The sequence below is a fragment of the Homalodisca vitripennis genome, chromosome 8 (assembly GCF_021130785.1).
Source record: "Homalodisca vitripennis isolate AUS2020 chromosome 8, UT_GWSS_2.1, whole genome shotgun sequence".
Classification (NCBI taxonomy): Eukaryota; Metazoa; Arthropoda; class Insecta; order Hemiptera; family Cicadellidae; genus Homalodisca; species Homalodisca vitripennis.
In genome coordinates, this window is record NC_060214.1 from 103,060,903 (window position 1) to 103,081,987 (window position 21,085).

Below are 21,085 nucleotides of genomic sequence, written 5' to 3' on the forward strand. Positions count from 1 at the left end.
TATCTTCTCCTTACCTTCTGGCAAAGGAAGGAGCGAGAGAACAAAGCTTGATGTAATACTTGCAAATTCATTTGATGATAAGCTTCCTTCTGATTCATTCCAAAGGAAGCAGAAGCCATCCTTTGTCTCTAAATTAAAAAAGGTTAGGTTGTGAATGGATAGTTTCATTTTGTAGTATAAAGATGAAACATTTGATTTGGGACTCATCAATAGTGATTGTAAGTCCATGGTAAAAGTAAGATATTTACTGTTCTTTTTGTCTTCTTCCTTTTCCATTCTACTCTCTTCTTTTCTTATAATGTGAGCTTCATATTTTGTCACCTCTAAGTTTCCTGTTTTAAAAGACTCACATCTGTCACATAAATCTTTTTTTGGTCGAAATAATCCCAGATTATTATCATCAAATTTATTGGAAAAGGTACAAATAGAAACTGGGCCTACATTTTTCTTTTGGCACCAATCACTCTTGTAGAACATATACAATTCCCTCTTTGATGTCCAATTAGGCTCGACATATAATTTTTTAGATGACTGTCTGCAGTAATGCGACTCAACTTTTGGCAATGTTGAGAAGAAGTCTTCCAGATTTTCAATTTCTTTCGATTTTCTTGTTTTCTTTGGCCTTGAAACTTTTACATTGTATCCATGCCGTAAAAGATTCCATCTTCTGGCTCATCAATGTTACCATCTTCTGAGTCTTCATTAGGCGCCTTTTGCCAATTTTGTGCTGTCCAAGATCCAATAGCTAAAGTGTTTAAAAAAAGTGTTTTACAAACACGAACTGTAGAATTTCCTTTTTTTAGAAAATACATACCGGTACTTGAAAACTTTCTTTTGCTCTCGTCAACTTCTTTTCTATTTATTGGTCGTACAGTTGCTGTCTTTTTTGTTAATAACTGAATAAAAATCTTTTTCGCTTGCCAATCTAGGCTCCAAAACTCATCAAAATTTCGTTTTCTGTCATTTTCTGTAATTGAAGAGCACTGTATTTGCCCGTTTTTCTTACTTTTGCATAAACATCTGGGCTTCATTTCTCTTGGTGTTTTTTTTTATGTCATACTTCCACTTTCCATTATTAAGCTTCTTTTTTCCTAAATATTCTTGTCCTAATTTTCTTCCTGTTTTAGATATATTGATTTTCCTGGATCTTCTGGTTTTACTTGGTGCCGCTTCTTGCGTGTTTTTAACTGCGGATCATTCTCTAATATTCTGTCATCCCTATCTTCTTCTAGATCACTCTCATTTGGTTGGTAATCGTCGGTCTGTGTATCTTTGATTTCCATTTGATCATCAGAATCACCAAGCTTATTTGTCAAATCCTCTAAATATCCATCAACTCCAGACATAGGTTTTTTCTTGTATTTTTTCAACAATTTTTTCTTCACAATTATTTCTGCATATTTTTGATTCATCATTGACATTATATTGCTCCTCATCTTCATTTTCAATGTGATCCAACAAACCACTGATATTTTGTATTGTATCAGGGTCAATAGAGATATTACCAGTAGTAGCAATGTCCATTAAAAAATCATCGGGTTCATTTGGGAGAGGAGAAGGAACCGATATTAATATATCACTACTTAGTAAGTTCAAATGAATGTCATTATTACTTAGGCCTAAGTTGGTTTCAGCATCATCTACATTTGAAGTTACATCTAAAATCAACTGTCTATTATCGTGTTCAAAATTTGAAAGTGATCCATCACTATTAACCACGAAAGTCCCTTCACAATGTTTCACGTTTGTAGCTAATTTCACTAGTCTTTCCCCTCTTGACAAAGTAGATAGGTCAATAATCGAGGATGACGAAGAAGTTTCACCGTCTTCTTGATGTTCTGTAATATAAATACAGTTGTTGATGCTAATGTTTTTTAATTTTTAAACCTATCTCCAATGCAAAAAGTAGTTATTGACCTTTGCTTTTGTATTTAGTCCTGGGAATAATATAGTAGGCCTACCTAGTCGAGGTTAACGATTAGCTAAATATAATTTACATTATTCATCACTAATAATGAATTATACAAGAATTATTTTGGGGAGTAATAATTATTAGCCAGATAATAAGGTTAAACAACATACTGATGTCAAACAGAAAACCTCTTAACTCCATAAAGTCAACTGGCATAACCTAAATTCTGAATATTAGCATACCTCCTACGTCCCAGACAAAAGTTTACACCATTTAAGTAAGTAATGTAAAAAATAACTACTATACTACAGTAAATAAATAAAATTTAATACTTACTTTTTGTAAATCTCTCCATGTGAGTAGTGAATTAACACAGGAACACATTAACAATTAATGTTAAACACAGCACCACGTTTCCTGGGTCACCAACAATGGATCAACTGGGAGTTAGCAGGTGTGCCAATTCACAAAATGGAATCATGGACTTAGGAGGTTTTCTGTATTCACTTTTATTATTTAAAGGGATTTTTCTCACATAGGAGGTTTGCATTACAGAAAAGATTTTTTTTTTCTTGAAATGTTGGTATTAAAAGTCAAAATAACAAAAAAATGGACTTAGGAGGTTTGCTAATTAGTACGACGACATGTAAATTCAATAAATTCTGTAAGATTACACATTTATAATTTATTATAATTTGCATTTTATTTGTGTAATTTATTTACCTGTTAGTAAGTAATATTACGTTAGATTTCTCTTATGAAGAGTTTCGTATCAATAAATGTGTTATAAATAAAGTAGAATGCGCGATAGTAGATAACCTTTACAGTCTTATCACGTCGATTGCCCCTTAAAAAATAATGATGAGTCATTGTTAAGTTCAATGATAAGTTGAACATTGACAAATGCATTTAATTGCAATACTTATATAATTATATTTGAAAAACAACTTATAAACAGCGTATTGTTGCAATTTAAGTAAGCTATTAGTTTATAATGTTTAAGCAGTGTTTAATCGCAAATAACACACCTAGTTGACCCGTTCCAGGTGACCGGAGCGGGCCGAGGTCTAGGTCGGGGACTAGCACTAGGACTTGCCAAGGAAGGATGTAAGGTGGCGGTCGCTGACGTCAATAAGGATAACGCACTGGACACCGCTGCCGAGATCGTGAAAAGCGGAGGAGTCGCCAAAGTAAGTATAAAAAGGGTGCATGAAAGTGTTACAGTAAAGAGGTCAGAAATTGTTTGGCAGTTAAATTGGTTTTAAGATTTTCATAGCGCGATAAGTGTGGCATACAGGTATGTTTAACAAGTGATCTTTAAATATGGGTTTTCGTAGCGAGGCAGAAATACTTTGGTTTCTTCTATCTAGCTCCAATAGTTGATTAAAAGTTTTGTAATTTTATTAAAAACTCAAATTAATAGTTTAAATTACTTTAACATAACAATCATATGGTCTTGATTTACCTTACAAAGTTTTTAAAAATAAGCCTTCTCAGTTTCCAAAATTGTGTTTTGTTTACTATATAATTAGCTTTAAATAGCTAACTTCCTATACAGAGTGAGTTTTATGTCCTGGCACACCTGGATATAATTTAAACGGTCCGAGATATCTATGTGAAACCTTGACCCCACCTATTATAACATATTTTTTCAATTTTTCAAGTTGTTGAAAATTTTGCCCCCCTTTTCTAAAGGGGGGTAAAGGGGGGCAACTAAAAATTTTCAAATACAAACCCCTATCATGTCTCAAGTTTTTACACACGTCTAGCACACTGTCAAACAGCCGAAAGTGAACAGTTGCTACATTAAAACAGGTAACTGGTAACATTATAGGACAAGACAGTTACTGATTTTATTATTGTAAATTTGTCATAAAATCTGTTAAAATAAACGTAGAGACCTCTAGTTTGCATTACTGGATTTCTTTTTTTATTCACTTTAAAGTTAGGGGTCACATGATAGGGGTTTGTATTTTAAAATTTTAAAATATACTCTGTATATGAAGGGAAAGTAAGTTGTTTTGTCCTGACGAATTTTCACAAGCCTAGATCTCTGTAAAGTAAGGAAGAGAGATGGGATGTTTAGTCTCCGATGTAAAAACATTATCGGAGATAAAAGTCCAAAAACGTTAGTCATCGGACTAAGTAGAACTGTCTCACAGATATCCAGAGATATATCTCAACCTTTCACAGCACCAAATAATACACCCAACTCTCTCACAGGTGGACGGTGAATTGCAGGTGGACGGATTGTCCGAGTTCACATGAGTTGCAGATCACATCTTATCTGTTCCTCCTTACTAAAGTACTAACCGTGTTCCACCTTACCCAGGCACTCGGCGTGTTCCTCGTAGGTTATCGTGTTCCACCTGTTCAACTACTCATCGTACTCCTAGTTAGTGAGAAATCGTGTTCAACCCATTCAAGTAATCATCAAGACGTATTCCTTCTACTCAAGAAGTCACTGTATTCCACCTACTCAGTTACTCATCGTGTTCCACCTACTCATCTAATCGTGTTCCACCTATTCAAGTAATCATCACGTTGTACCTACTGAGGTAATCGTGTTTCATCTTCTAAAGTTCATCTTAAGAACAGCAAGTTCCAAAACCACCAATACCTGCGTTCTGAGACGGAATCAGCATTATTGTTTCGTTATTTGCAAAGAATAATGAGTAAACCACATTCGCAGCCATAAGTACTATACGTCACTGAATGAAATAAAGCACTCATGAATATTTCAGGTTGTATAAATATTTTCAAAAATTATGCTTTAATAACACTGTAAAGCATCAGGTATTCAACTATACCACAAGGGTTCAACTGGTTCCCAATGGCAATGTATCTTCGTGATCAGAGGCCAACGCTATTTGTAACTAATTCTGGAGGGTGGGGAATATTTTCAAATGATGATTTGCCTTCCTTTAAGTATTCCAGTTTGGGCGTTTATAATAACGTGAGAGCTGGAGTAAATAAAGTGAACTAAGTATATCTACTATCTAAGTTTTTTGCGAGTCAAGATACTCTGGCTCATTGAAAGAGTAAGCTGTGTAGACACAAAAATTCTTTTGCAGGCGTATGTTACTGTACCATTACATTTAAGGGTACAATTCCTGTAATGTAAAGTTCCTCATGTCTCATAATACGATAATGCAGTTCAGTTTATATTGATGTGAAGACAACATTGGGGAAATCGACTGACTCTTTCTGTGAGCGAAGTTCTCGAAATATAACATTTTGCTCACATGCTCAATCGAACTTCTATCTCATAGGCGTACTTCACGAACGTGGCGAAAGTGGAAGAGATTAGAGAGCTGAGAGAGGCGGTGACGACGGATCTCGGTCCTGTGGACATCCTCCTGAACAATGCAGGACTAGTGCATGGTGATCCTTTGGAAGTGGATGTGGAAGAAGCCATCAAAGGTGTCATAGCCGTCAACCTATTGAGTCACTTCTGGGTGAGTCTTCTGTTGGTATATAGAAACCTGTTGTCGATAAGACAACGAATTATGGCGTGTTACGCATTTTTTTGCTTTTGCGATTCGATGGGCTTGACATATATGGTTCGCCGACAATTATTTAACATTTACACTCGTGTTAGGGCGGTTGGTTTAAAGAGTGCCAAGCTAAGAAAAATATAATCTGGGAAAAAATGTCATTTAATATTTTAAATCTCTATAATACCCTCCAATTTCCACCTCCTAGAACACAAGCGCGGCTGACGCAACATTGATTTCTTAGAAGAAAACAGCTTGTGTGCCTATGCAATGCGAATTAGCTCCCTGTTTCTGAACTATAAAGAAGTTAGTCAGCTCGTCCTAATCAAGACTGTCTTTGCTTAGTAACTTTTCTGTTCTTAAAAATATTGTTTTACTCAAGTAATTCCCCCTGGCTCAATAGAATAGAATAAGACAAGCGGTTAATAAGCTTAGCATTACATTTTCAAGAATACTGCTATGAACCAAAGTTTCGTACGCTTAAAGCTTCAAATGCAAGAACAGAAATCCAATTTTTACCTCAAAATAGTGAATACATGGAGGTATAGTAGCGCTTAATATTAGTACAAACTTGAACTTTATTTTGGTTGTGCATATCATTGTCACAGACGCACAAAAAAGTATTCTTAAAACCCTCCAACTGTCGGTCGGCGATTTTTGCGCCGACCGACATGTACTGGCTTTATAGGTTTTATAAATCCAAATGCCGTTCAAAGACACATAAATAATATATCATTGCAAAGCTAATGAAATAGGCAATCGTTTTTGTATACCTTTGAATTCCTTATTGTCTGTTTCCAGACAGTATCGATACAACCAATTGACGTGATGATTTCTCGCAGTTGAAATACGTCGAGTGTTCGCGAAATTGTGAACGAGCGGTGTTGTTGTTTCTCGTGGCGATATTTGGTATGTTTTATTGCGCTAGTATTGTTGTTTTACTGTGTTAGAGTAACAATGGGTGAGCCTTGTCGGTCAAGTGACATTAGGGAAATTCTTGCGGACCAAAATCTTAGTGAATTGACCGAAACGGAAAACGAAGATAACGACGCTGGATTACTTCGTGAGACTTTTCATGGTTCTTTTGAGTCTTTGGCTTCAAATAATGATGACATTGATTTAAATTTGGTTGATTTGAACGAATTAACTGATTTTTCATCAAGTTTTTTAACAGTAAAAAGTGTAATTTCAACCAACACAGCTACTATGTACTAACAAAATATAAGTAAAATAAATAATTGTGTGAGCATGCAAATTCTTATTTTGTCGTTGCTAGGTAACCGCTTGCATAATAAGAGCATAGTAATTCCTTTTATAGTATATCATTATAAAGTTATATATTTTTGTATTCACAATGAAATTACAGATTTTATAGCAATCTCATTTTTATAGAAAGATATAAATTAAATTATGTTATATACACTGAAAGTAAAAAAATAAATGAAAAAAAAACAAAAAAAGTTTTGAACTTCTTTTTAAAAATAAAAAAGACATTTTTTGATTTTAAAATGTATTTAAAATTGTTCTACAGATCTTTCCAAACAAAATGATATATTTAACAACATATTTACCATAATTATTGAATTTTTTATGAATTTTTATAAATGCCCCTGCAAAACCACCAAATATAGGCGACACTGTGGAAAATATGATAGACAGTTGGAGGGACATGGGATGGATAGACATATCTAATAAATCACATTTAAACAAAATGCCCAGAATTTCGGCCGTTAAATTGTTTGTATGAGCGTCTGTAAGTTTGATAAATCTTTATTTATAATTAAAGTTGTTTTATGTATTAATAAAAATACTTGTATATTATATTTTATTGATGTAAATTAACTTACATAATTTTCCAAAATTATTGAACGAAACATATTGTAGGGTTCTGCTAATTATTGAAAGTAGCAGCATAAATAAAATATACTGTAATATTATTACATAGCAACAACAGGAACAATAAATAAATTAGTTTTAATTTTAGCATCATTATTTGTAAAACGTTATTTAACATTTTAAAAATCTATTACATTTTTTGAAATTCGAAATATTTGTTAACATGTTTAGATTAGTTGAGAAAATACACGTTTTTCTGATATTTCTGAATAAGTTTTGACTCAAGATATTAAACAACTTATACAATTAAGTGTATTTTATTGTTTTTTCTGTACCTCGAATCTTGTAATATTCTGTAGTTATTTTGTAGCATTGTCAAGTAAGGCCATGTTATGACTCAGATGGTGCGGGAGTTCCTGCCCACGATGAGGGAGTGCAACCCGGGACACATCGCAATCATGGCCACTTTGGCCGTGCTTTTTGTACATTGTCAAGTAAGGCCATGTTATGACTCAGATGGTGCGGGAGTTCCTGCCCACGATGAGGGAGCGCAACTCGGGACACATCGCAATCATGGCCACTTTGGCCGTGCTTTTTGTACATTGTCAAGTAAGGCCATGTTATGACGCAGATGGTGCGGGAATTCCTGCCCACGATGAGGGAGCGCAACTCGGGACACATCGCAATCGTGGCCACTTTGGCCGTGCTTTTTGTACATTGTCAAGTAAGGCCATGTTATGACTCAGATGGTGCGGGAGTTCCTGCCCACGATGAGGGAGCGCAACTCGGGACACATCGCAATCATGGCCACTTTGGCCGTGCTTTTTGTACATTGTCAAGTAAGGACGTGTTATGACGCAGATGGTGCGGGAGTTCCTGCCCACGATGAGGGAGCGCAACTCGGGACACATCGCAATCATGGCCACTTTGGCCGTGCTTTTTGTACATTGTTAAGTAAGGACATGTTATGACGCAGATGGTGCGGGAATTTCTGCCCACGATGAGGGAGCGCAACTCGGGACACATCGTAGCCGTGGCCTCTGTTGGCGGTTTGGTTGCAGTAGCCAACTTATCTGCCTATGTCGCCAGCAAGTTCGGCGTCAGAGGTAAGTAACTTAGATTATAATAATAAAAACTAATTAAAAAATAACTAGTATAGAATTAATGAATGAAATGGTCTCTTGAAACAAGGATCGATAATTTGTATTAGGCTGGCTACCTACACTTAAAAAGAATCTTTTATATAGTTTGGAATCCAGAGAATGTAATGAATTCCAACATTATTTTATGATTCCTACAAACCTGGACCACATCCTTCCAATTTCAACACATCAAATATGACTTAAATCACTGAAGCATATTAAACAAACAGCCTGTTTAAATTCTACTAACTCGTAGGCCAAATCGTTTGCTCACTGTACAAAATTGTCAAACCCCTAGAAGTAGCTACGGGATACTCATATTCAACGTTAATGCAGACTTTTCACAGCTTCAAGAACACATTTCAAATAGATCAGATTTCTGCAATCTGTTCTGTAAAGCGTCAGATATCTATCTTTACATCCATAGTGTACCCTTGGTACCGGCTGATAAATTTAATTAATTAATATATCACAGATCAGAGAAGACTACTTCTTCAAAAGACAACTAAGTTGGGGTTTATAACAATCTTTACATTTATAGAAAAAATTAGATGTACGTCTTTTATATCTAATACTTAAAAGTTTCTAAATGTAAAATTAAGAGTACATTAAAATTACTCTATTTACATGTTATTTTTCTTTATTAACTCAATTGGAGCTGGAATTGGTAAATCAGTTCAAAAGCACAGTCCAGCAAACTTTCATTTAGCATAGTTCTTGTCAACTGCCTCAAAGGGATTTTTCGGAGTCAAATTCTGGCCATCTTATGTTTTAGGACATTCTTATAAGTTAAATAAGTACTTCTCTAATAGGTGAAATAAAAAAACTAATGTTTAATCCTTAGAGAATGTATACACTATAAATTTTAAACAAAATTGATTATAGTTGTTAAATTAATTAAACATATGGTTTTGTTGTCATAACATGTTTACAGATAACATTTATTACATTTGACAGGCACTTTCAATGAAAATTTTACAACTTTAGAGACCAAGATGGGATGTTTCGCTACTTTAAAGCCCAGTGGGATTTTGAAAATAAAGAATAGGCCTATAATCGACCCAGGAACTGTAAGAATGTCCATATAAAATTGCAGTACAATCGGTTGAATAGTTTCCGCGTGAGAGCAAAACAAACAAACAAAGGCACTTTTTATTTATCATATTATTATAATTAGGGTTATAATTAGATTTTTGGGTTTTATATTATTTAAAAAATGATCATAGTGAAATGGATTTTTTTTCTTATTAATGAGATACTGCATCGTCCTTCATGGTGCTTACTGACGTTTCTAGGACAACAGTACAATTTTTTCCCTTTTGAAATGGTTCTCTATTTGTTATATTCCTTCTTGTTGATTCCAATAAATTGTTAACATTTCTATTTAGAAATATAAAGCACCAAACTATGCTTACCTAAAGCATTAACAAAACGTGTATGCATAAAGATGCATAAATATTAAAGATGATTTACTTGTGCTTCTTATTGTTGGATATAGCATCCTGGTGATGTCTATAAATTATTGTTCTGATATCTTTCCAGGGTTTATGGAAGCGGTCAGAGCAGAACTTGAGTCTAAGGCCAACAACAACGTCAAGACAACAACGGTGTGTCCCTATTTCGTCAACACCAGCGCACATTACGTTGACCACTGTGACATTAGGTAGGCATTATACAAGTTAAAGGTGCGCGCAATCCAAGCACTGAAGACAAAAATAAAATCCAGAAGTTTCTAGAGCAGCCCGCACCAAAATAGCTGGCGGTGTTGCCAAATCGTTGTTAACAACCAGCTGTTCCCTAATGTTGAGACGGATCTTTAATTATGATACACGTAAAACTGGCAACAGTGTTGGGCGTGGTGTTGTGAGAGGAATTACAACAGGCATCATGAGACTATTTCTATAAGGACTGCTCTAATAGTATTGTCCTTAATACTCGCGAGTATTGTCTTCGGCGGCGCCCGGACATTTTCGACCTCTTGCACAGCTTCTTGATTTACCTCTGATTCGTGCCAGTGCTCCTTGAGGTTTTCTGAAACATAAATAGTAATTAGTACAGTATCAGCTAGCTACAACAACTAAGTTAATAATAATAAAATAATAAATTATTTATTGCGTAAAATATAAAAACAATGTTACAGCAATCGTCAAGTATTTTGAGCTAAATTTTCCATTCGTTCTAGCATCGAAGTCCCTTCCCTACGTAAAATTTTTGCGTTCACTCTCTCTCACTCATTCGAATTGATCCACCACTTCCCCGGTCATTCAACCAATTGAGAGGTCTCCCAATTGTGTGCCACAAATTCGTCTATAATGTAGAACGCATGTATAATCAGTGTTGTTTTTAGACGAGTTTTGAATGCCTTCAGCTTGGGGACACTTTTGATCGAGTTCGGCATGTTGTTGACAATTCGAACTCCTGCCTGAGATGGCAAACGCTCGTGAGCTACCGTCCTGTGTCTCCCAATTCGGTAGTCATCCCTGCCTCTAGTTGCATAAGAGTGTAAATCACTATCTCTTGCTTGTTCGCATTTGGATTAAAAAAATACACGTTTCCAAGATGTAGAGGCAAGGTAATGTCAACAATTTTAGACTTTTGAAAGCTGGCCTGCACAACTCTCTCCACTGCAGTTTTGCAATTGCTCGAACTGATTTTTTTTGAAGGATGAAAGTTCTGGAAAAGTTTGCGGTTGTGCAACCTGCCCACAATGCCAATCCGTAAGAAAGGTGTGGGTAGATTAGCCCATAATATGCCGTCATCAGTACCTGCGTTGAGCAGTATTCGGACAGTTTCCTCAAGACTGAAATGCCTGAGGACAACTTTGAACAAACACAGTCTACATGACAATCCCAAGTGAAACCTCGATCTAGGTGTATTCCAAGGATCATTGAGTAGACCAGTGATTTCATTTTCGTCTAACGTGACTGTTGGGGTACAATCTGAATTTGTTTGACGCAAACTAAATTGAATGACCCTCCTCTCCCGATTTGACGGCTGAAACGCCTACAAAATTGTGTTCGATCACTGAGATACGATTTGAGCCACTTGAGCGACAATATTAAAAATGCCTTTTCTGTATTTAGAAGCAGGCCATTAATGCTGAACCACTCTTTCATTTTTGTAATTTCTGATGCAAGATGATGATGTTGTCCCTTATTCAGATTCTTAATGAAGATGGTGGTATCATCAGTGTTTGAAATAAGAGTACAGTTACATAGAAATATTGGAAGAACATTTACATAGATCAGAAAAAAGTGGTCCCAATATAGACCCTTGTTGATCATTGAGATATTTTGAAGAAGTGGGTTGATATCCAATGATCAGCTTTTGCTTGTGATTTCTTAGATAAAAGGAGATTCTTTATTTTACTTTACAAATACAAATACATTTATTGTCATATGACAACTACAAGTTTTATGACAACCATCTTACAATTGTTGAAAGTCAATAGTTAAAACAACAGGAGTTGTAGATTTATTCGATGATAAAATAAGAGCCTAAACAGAGGAATCCAATTAAGAGAATTAGGTTTAAAGCGCAAATACAATACATATCCGCTAAACACTCTGCAACTGAGTAAAAGCACCTTACCACCAAGTACTCCTAATTGTAGCTTGAATTCAGATTTATTTTGGATGCACTTTAGGCAATCGGGAAACATCCAAAATAACCTGGCGCCGACATTAAGAGGCAAACCTTCAGCCAAAGCCGGTCTCTGTCTGAGGTTCAAATGTGATCGGGTGTTGTGCCTGTGTACTACGGATCCAACAATGACTGATACATTATTGATTTTTGTAAACATAACAGTTTTAAAAATGTATAGAGTGTAGTTTTTTTAGTTTTGTAAGTCTTTTGTACTTTTGATTTTCAGCCTGAACTATTTAATTCGGTTGAAGTATCTTTGATATTAACCTTAAATTATTTAAAAATTGTATTTGGAGTGAAAATGTGGCACTATTTTCCGATATAAAGGAATAATTAAATATTTCAGGATACCTGCAATATCGATAGAAGAGGCGGTGGAGGCGACGATCGCTGCCATCAGGCGGGAAGAGTTGATCGTTACCATCCCTGGTTACCTTTATCCCCTTCTGAATATTATGAGGTAAATCATTTTATTTGTTAATGACGCTTCGATCTTCATCGTGCATGCTTGTATAAAGAACTCTGCCAAGGGTTTAGAAAGGGATTTGCTGTTAAAAATATTTCCAACTCATAAAATCTAAAGGAATTATAATATTTTACCACCAGCAATCATTCCTGCATTGGGCTTAGCCCTACAGCGGGGAGGCATAAAAGTAAGAATCCTCTAGCAAAGATGCATTTCAACTATGCCTATCGAAGCTCCACATTTATAACACAATGAAGATTCCTTCATAAAAGAATAGCACAATTCAGTTTTTCAATCAGAGCTCCTTCTTCGCTCTGCGGCTCCTAGCATAGTAATATCTTAGAGTGGTTTCATTACGCCTAAATTGTACCACAGAAAAGAATTATCTAATAAATAACATTAATTTCAACTTTACACATCCAATCTCCACATTTATACCACTGTGAAGACTCTTCCATCAAAGAAGAGCACAGTTCAGTTTTTCAATCAGAGCTCCTTCTTCGCTATGCAACTCCTAGCGTAACAACATCTTAGAATGGTGTCATTACGCCTAATTTTTACCACAGCAAAGAATTCTCTAACAAATAATGTTAATTTTAACTTTACACATCGATGCTCCAAGTTGTGGGATTCTTTTATTTGAGTCTCCTCTTGCAATAAAATTGCATCAAATTGCTGGAATGTTTCATAGTGTCTAATTTATACCATAGAAAAGAACATTTTGACTGGGAGTCCCACAAGGTTTGGCACAATGATATGGAGTAAACGAAAGTATCGAGTAGGAGGACAATAGCTGGGGAAATATTATGTATTACTCGAATATACCTACATTTACTGAACTTTATTTGATTATATATGTTTTGCTTCATAACTAATTATGTTGTCAGATATCTTAACAATAAATATGAGAGGGTGGGGTAGGTGAAACAGTAGGTGACAGTTATCAAATCAATATGATAATTTTATAATTGATACCAGATCCATAAAAAAACCGCGTACACAGTTTCTTCCAGGTAAGTGGATAGGTTAAGTAATGATAAATATTTTAATAATTTGAACACTTTTACCTAGATAGAGTTTATAAACTGTTTTATAGTTTAAATTAATAATATAATATATTAGTATAAAATAATAATATAGTTTCATAAACAGTAAAGTTTATAAACTGTTTAAAACATGAATTTTTTCGTGACCACCAATTAGAGGAGGATCCTGGGGGGACAGGAGCCTCTCTTGTATGATTAGAGGAAACATTTTATTACTATGAGGGATGGGGATGAACCATAATCCAGTAACGTGTAATTGAAACACTCCTATACACTCGAGACTTGGCGAACCTTATAAATCATATCATGTATTTCCTTCTACTTTAATTTTTAATATATATACCAAACATCTTTATTACTTAATCATTAAGTATGACACATCAAAGCATGTCAGTATGATTATGTTTTAAATTAAATAAATTTAATACTTTATTGCCATATTATATAATATACAGGGTGGCCCATAAGTCAGTTGTCACTTGCAATTTTTAAGACGATGTTTGTATAGAACAGCGTGGAAGCCACTTTGAGCACCTATTGTAGGTTAGATACTCTTTAAAATAATAATTAAAAATAAATAATAATAGTTACATTAATAATACTGTACTTTGTACAAATAAAGTATTTGTACTTTTCTGGTAACTTTGTATTTTCATTTCTGACAACTGACTTATGGGCCACCCTGTATATCATATTACATATAAATAATATATTAATAAATAAATATATATAAAAATATATATATATATATATAATATATATACAAAAATATAAATATATATTATATTATAAATATAATATAAATATATTATATTATAAATATATATATTTTTTATCTATCGATAAATGTGCCATCATGCTTACCTATAAGATTAATGTAAAAGTATTCGCTAACGCTTAGTCAAATAATATGGATTTATATGCACCATCATGGATTTTAGGGTTCCTCATACAAAAATGAAGCGTTCTTGCAAACTTTCAAGTCTATAGGTCAGTTCATTTTTAGGTTATCGTGCCGGACAGACGTACCGATATAAATACAATCTTTTCAGCCCCTCGAGCGATAAGCTTCGCTGACGCCCAGCCAATTAGAATATTATAGTAACAGACATTTTGTTTCAGGTTGTTACCGCAGTATATAGTTGACCAAGTGTACAAGATAGTTTATGCTCGTATAATTCCACCCACGCAACATGAAAAGGATGTCAGTCCTACAGCCGCCATAATTAAGGATCTCAGTGATCAAGATGTCATCTGAGTTTTGCCTTCAGTACATTAAAGCCAATAGAAGACTAAAGGTTCGCCTGGTTAACATTATAAAAAGTGTTACATATCAAAATATCGTATTGAAACTAACTCTACTACAATTTTGTTTGAGGAGTACGTACTTAAATACATTTCCATAAAAGAAATACATGTTATTCTATTTTTAACGATTGTACACTCAGATCGAGTCTTTATGGTAGGTATATCCAATATTCTATTTACATTAAAAAATTATTTTAATCAAAATATTTGAAGAGTTAAATGGAAGGATATTAATAAGGTAAATGAAAAATACAAGTACAATATATATATATATATATATATATATATATATATATATATATATATATGAGATATTTTATCGTTAAGACAAAGAGGAAACACATTTGTACGTTGTTTTAGTGGTTAGTATATCATTTAAGTATGTATGTAATTTAATCACAGGTCTTACCTTATCGATAACCCGTTCTGGTTGACTTATGAGGAAATCCAAGATCTATAACTAAGTAATAAAAGTTAACAAATTTAATTTATTGCCACTCATTATTAAATTATGACTTATTGAGCATAGTTGATTTATTTATTTAAATACTGACTCTATTATGAAACGTCTAGTCTATTAACGTTACTGCATTATTTAATTGTATATTTAAATAACATTTGCATAACATAACCTTTAAATAACATAACATTGGTATAGTATCACTAAATAAAGTGTTTTTTATGTATTCTATATTTCTTCAATTCCTTGGTTTCGTTTGTCATAGTCAAGGGACAGAGAACAAATTTGCATTGTATAGCGTAAGCACAGGAATTGGTTTTTCTAGTAATTGATAGAGAAATTTTCCTTATTCGTAAAATTTGATATATTTCTTTAAACATATTCATCTCTCGATTTCAAGAAAAGCCAGATTCTGTGCTTATAAATTAGCTCTTGACTCTTAAGAGTATTAATATAGGCGATAATAACTAGGAAAAGTAACCATAATATCTCTGAAGTAAGCTATCTTTATTTTCCTTAGAAACTCCTCCATCGACAATTATTTTATCTGGATGCAATAAATTATATTCGTTAAAATAGTAAATTATACTTTTAGTGTTAAAAATATAAAGTAAAAAATTAATTTTGTTGTTTTTCTTCCTCTGTACCATGAAATGTAACTGATAACAAATCATCTTAATATTATCTGTACATTAACAAAAGGTTTTGTAAGTGAAATGCAATAGTTTTCAACGAGGTGTAACTGTCGTCCATAATAAACTCAGATTTTAAACATTTTTCTTCTATGCCTAGCAGATCACTCAGATTATAAAGAACTACCTACGTGAACCGAAGAATGTTAAAACTGGCTGGCGACTTTCAACTCACGGGTCGCGACGCGATGGTTCGTTCAATCAGGAGTCGCTCATTAAATAACCCGACTCATTTCACCACGTGATCTGACGGATCTCAGATCATATCGTGACTCGGATCAGTGAGCGGGTTCGCTCATGATCTGCTCATCAGTGGCAGTCGGGACTCGCGAGTAAGATGTTTGCAGCGCAACTGAAGGTGCAGTGTTTTCTGTGGTATGGAGAATTGAAATCGAGTTACGTATCGAGGTAACAGTCAACTGGCTGGAAAAAAAACAAGTAACGACAAAATCGAAAAAAACTCCGACAATCTTGAATCAGAAGCCCGAAAAAAATGATTGTTGACGAAGTCTTCAGTTGAATATAACCAATTCGACAGTCCAAGATGTTATTCATAAAACAGTGAAACTTCATGTCTAAAATAATTCAAGATGAATGTACTTTCAACTCACTTCCTGTGGCACGAAACTGGTATAAACTGAATGCATAACTTGCCAATTACATAATTTTAAAATTAGAAATTAAAATATTTTATCATTTGTTTAGTTAATATGATATTATTAATCTCTTAACTATTGAATTTGTACTATTTTAACTCACATTTGTAATGCGATGTCCAATTTTAGACTCCAGAATCATATTTCACTGAACTGTATGGGCCTCGTGTTGGATGGAAGTGTTTCCGGTGATTCCAAAATCATCCAGCTTCCTCCTAAAGACGGCCGCTTATGCTACCAGAATTAACCTATTCTCATTGGTGGTTAATAATAGTTAATCAATGTGTTTGGTCGGTAAGAGTTGTAAATGTCTGGATATAGCTATATAAGGTGAAAAATTATAATAATTCTGCAATGCTTGTGTACGTGGGAATAAAGAGTCTTGATAGTTTCAGAATCGAAGATATTAAATGACTGTGGAAAGTGCATGATCAGATTAGGTTGCTACACAGAGTTCTAGGAAGGGCAAGATGTGATAGCGCTTATCAGTGATAGCTATGCAATCAGTGAGAAAGGATGGTTTCGCTAAGGGAAAGATTGTGATATGAATGAGAAAAATGTCTTACAAGTATATAAACGTTGAAAGGTTGGACATGGATAAAAGTATCCACAATTATACGTTTCAATACATTTCCATAATGTAAACTTAAATAATTCATGCATGTACGATATTATTAAAGAGCACTAAACCCCTTGGTTTTTTTATTCTTTAAGAGCAATTTTAAGGATAGTCGAGACGAGAAATGTGTAAAATGAATTGAAAAAAATAAAGTGCTTATGTTCGTGAATTTCCTTAACACTTGGATTTAAAAAATACAATTTTGCAGGCTTCGAACCTAAAAATATAAAAAAAGCACATAAGAGTTAAACATTTTAATATTTAATATTTGCAACTTTAAACGTGATTTCCTCATTAATTTCAAGTTACGTTATTTTCCGAGTTAAATATCGTGTAACATGTAGGAACAGGTTGGAAAGGCAGACAAAGAGTCAAAACCTCAAGCTTACAACACGTTACAGTGACGTATTCATATGTTGTGGACACCGAGACCGCACACTGAGAAATACTGTAGAACACCGAAAAAAGCAAGCCTAGCGTGACTGTTATCAACTACACGGATACAAGGTGTTATAGTAATACATTTGAGCCTGCTTTTCCATAAGTAGAAATTCATAAACACAGCAATGTAAACATTTTGCATTGAAGCGTTTGAAGGAACCAAGTCTATGTCAGAATGCTGACAACAAAAGCGAGACGTGGTAGCGCGCGCGCGCGTTTGGGTGTGTGCCGGAACACATTATTTGTCTTCCGATACTGCTTTAGTGGAAAAAGAATTTGTGGGTAAAAATGTATTTCAAACAGAAAAGGATAGCTTGGACATTTTGTTGTGTACATTTAACTTGAATCCGTACTCGGTTTCAATTCCGTTGTTTAAATACAACAAGTTTTATAACAAACCAAGAAATAATTTAATGTGTTTAGTGCCAGCACAACCTTCACTCCTAGTAAAGAAAATAAAGAACCGAAATCTTTGCAAATTGGTTGTTGTGGTAAGCCTACCCGCATAAGTAAACAAGCTTAACCAAAGATACATAAGTCTGTACGTCTTGTCCATGACTCTCAACCTCAAAACGAATCATCCCAAACTTTGACGAATAGTGGGTGACCATATTTATATTTGTCCTTACATTTGGACGTAAGACATGTGGGAGCACAAAAAAAAAACGTTTTCTTGGATGGATTGTAGCAACGAGAAGGTTGGTTGTAAGATTGAGAGGCCGTTGTCCAGCTCAGAGATTTTAAACAAGAGCTTACGCGCATATAACAAGAGTGGTGTAGATATTATGTATCTTACAACGAATCAAGCAAAACAGATAAGTAACGTTAAGAGAATGAGCTTTAAACACAACACCTTTGCAAATCACACAGTTCCGGAAATAATCACTTCTAAAGTTAAAAAAACAGTTTAGAATGTGTTTATGAAAGGTGCACAGCGCATTTAATGGCAATCATAACGATACTAGAACAGTATAATTTGTTGCTAAATCAACAAGCCTTGCTCCGACCAAATTGAATATTTTAATGTAAAATTTATTCGGTGTAGGTGTCGGATTACATTCTAAAAGAACTGCAATGAAAATAGTTAATCATGAATCTAATGAAATGAAAAGAAAAAGGACTGTTGGACAAACTTTAAAACTGACTGGTATGTTATTACTATGATAGATGAATCATCAAGTCTTAGAAGCAAAAGTACGTTGACAATATATTTAATACTAGAAGTTACCCGCGGCCTCGCACGCAATTTTTTGTTGAAAAAACAGGTCACTATATTCACCTATTTTTTTTCTATGACATTCTAAACACTCCTGAGATGATTGATAGTCATTCTATCAAGCTATCCCAATCTCCTGATCCATTTTAGACTTAAGTTGTAAAAACAGTGTTTTGGATCCATGATAATTTATTTAATTGCTCTAACCGACAATTTCAGTTACAGTTGAATTGTTTTCGGCCAGTGTGGAGAAATCCTTAAGCCTAAGAAAATAGCATATAATGATATAATGCATGGTGGGGTTCTGTTATATATATATATATATATATATATATATATATATATATATATATATATATATAAGTAGATAGTAATGTGGCGTTCCTAGACCACTTTTGGGACAGTCAGAAAATCAATAGAAAATACTGTTTATTGAACCATAAACGAATTTACATGCAAAATTACGTTAAGTAGATCATAAAACACAACATTCACGTTCATGTTACGTTCGTGTTATCAAATTTTACGTTTGGAACGTAACTAAAACGCAAAAATCACGTTAATGTTATGTACGTGTTGTCAAATTTTACGTTCAGAACGTAACATGAACGTGAATGTTGTGTTTTATGTTCTACTTAACGTAATTTTGCATGTCAATTCGTTTATGGTTCAATGAACAGTATTTTCTATTGATTTTCTGACTGTCCCAAAAGTGGTCTAGGAACGCCACATTACTATCTACATATATATATATATATATATATATATATATATATATATATATATAATATATATATAATATATATTAGTGTCCACGCTTAACAGCTTCAAATCATGAGCTCCATTTATAATGGCTCTTTTTTAGGCTCTGCAATAGGTGAGTACTTCTGATTTGAAAGAATGATATTTTCTACGCCATGTTCGAGTTTGCCATGCTGCCACGACCAAAAAAATATGTCAAAAAGTGTATATTTATAGCCATTTTAGTTTTATCGGGTCTAAGCTATATCTAGTGGTACAATACTGATCAAGTAGCCTACTTTAATAATACTTTAAAATTTTCTAAAATATTAATTTATACAAATTCTTTTATATCTTTGACGAACTTTAGCTGAAAGTGTTAACAGCTGTTAAATATCAGTTCACTTTGTACTACGTGTCGTAGCGCAGTCTGCCGAATCCAATGTAAAACATTCTAAAATAACAATTTATAAATAAAAACTAATTAAATAAACAATTTAAATTGGATCAAATTATAAATCAAAACCATTCTCGAATCCACTTGATTACTTGAAGATACACAAATCACTATATTAAAATCGGTCCAGCCGTTTAGGAGGATTTCAGTAGTTCAGTGACATACAAACGCACAAAAGAATAATAAATAAATAAACACACACACACACACACACACACACACACACACACACACACACCACACACACACACACACACACACACACACACACACACACACACACACACACACACATATACACATGTGTTGTCGGTAAAGAGAAACCCCACATTTTTTATTCCTCAATCTTGCTGAACTGTCTGATCAAATGCAAGCCTGTAGCAAAGAGCCTCTTCGATTGCATGCAGAGAACGAGAAATGTACAATGGTTTGTCAATAAGCTGTTATATCCTGCTTGTTTATCTATAATGAACGACATTCTGTGTTTTATGAAAATATACTCATAAGGAAAAGTGTCCGGCTTTAGATACTATGGAGGAAAAGTGTGACTTAGAAGCTTTAAAAGCAGAGAGATAAGAGCTATCAATGAAGAAAATAAATTAACTCCTACAGACAATCACGGAGGCAGGTGTTGTAAATAACTTGCAATAAAGAATGTTCACAACGATTTTAAACCACGAATCCCGTCTGTAGAGCACGATTTTATGAAACGGCCCACGAATCACATTCAGAGGAACTAAAAGTCCTCGAACCTGATCATGTAACCTACTGACGAAACTGACGATTTTTGAGTAATGAAGATTGAAAATCTGTGTTAAAGGTAAAAGTCTGTAATTAAGTTTTTGGTGTTTGTAATTGTTTTAGATAATTTTGTCTCATTCGTAAAAGCAAGTAATACAGTTATTTACATTTTGTAAAATATTATATTAACAATTGCATAAGATCATAACA

General features: G+C 34.0%; 1 protein-coding gene across 1 annotated transcript in view; it reads left to right on the forward strand.

The window, feature by feature from the left end:
- LOC124367819 (17-beta-hydroxysteroid dehydrogenase 13-like) overlaps positions 1-15,934 on the forward strand; it is a 28,072-nt gene extending 12,138 nt beyond the window's left edge. Inside the window, exons 3-8 of the mRNA XM_046824947.1 lie at positions 2,959-3,102; positions 5,185-5,370; positions 8,222-8,351; positions 9,930-10,050; positions 12,379-12,492; positions 14,667-15,934. Of these exons, the coding sequence (XP_046680903.1) occupies positions 2,959-3,102; positions 5,185-5,370; positions 8,222-8,351; positions 9,930-10,050; positions 12,379-12,492; positions 14,667-14,802 (831 nt within the window). The 3' untranslated portion in view covers positions 14,803-15,934. The remainder of the gene's footprint in view (positions 1-2,958; positions 3,103-5,184; positions 5,371-8,221; positions 8,352-9,929; positions 10,051-12,378; positions 12,493-14,666) is intronic.
- Positions 15,935-21,085: the final 5,151 nt, after the last annotated feature.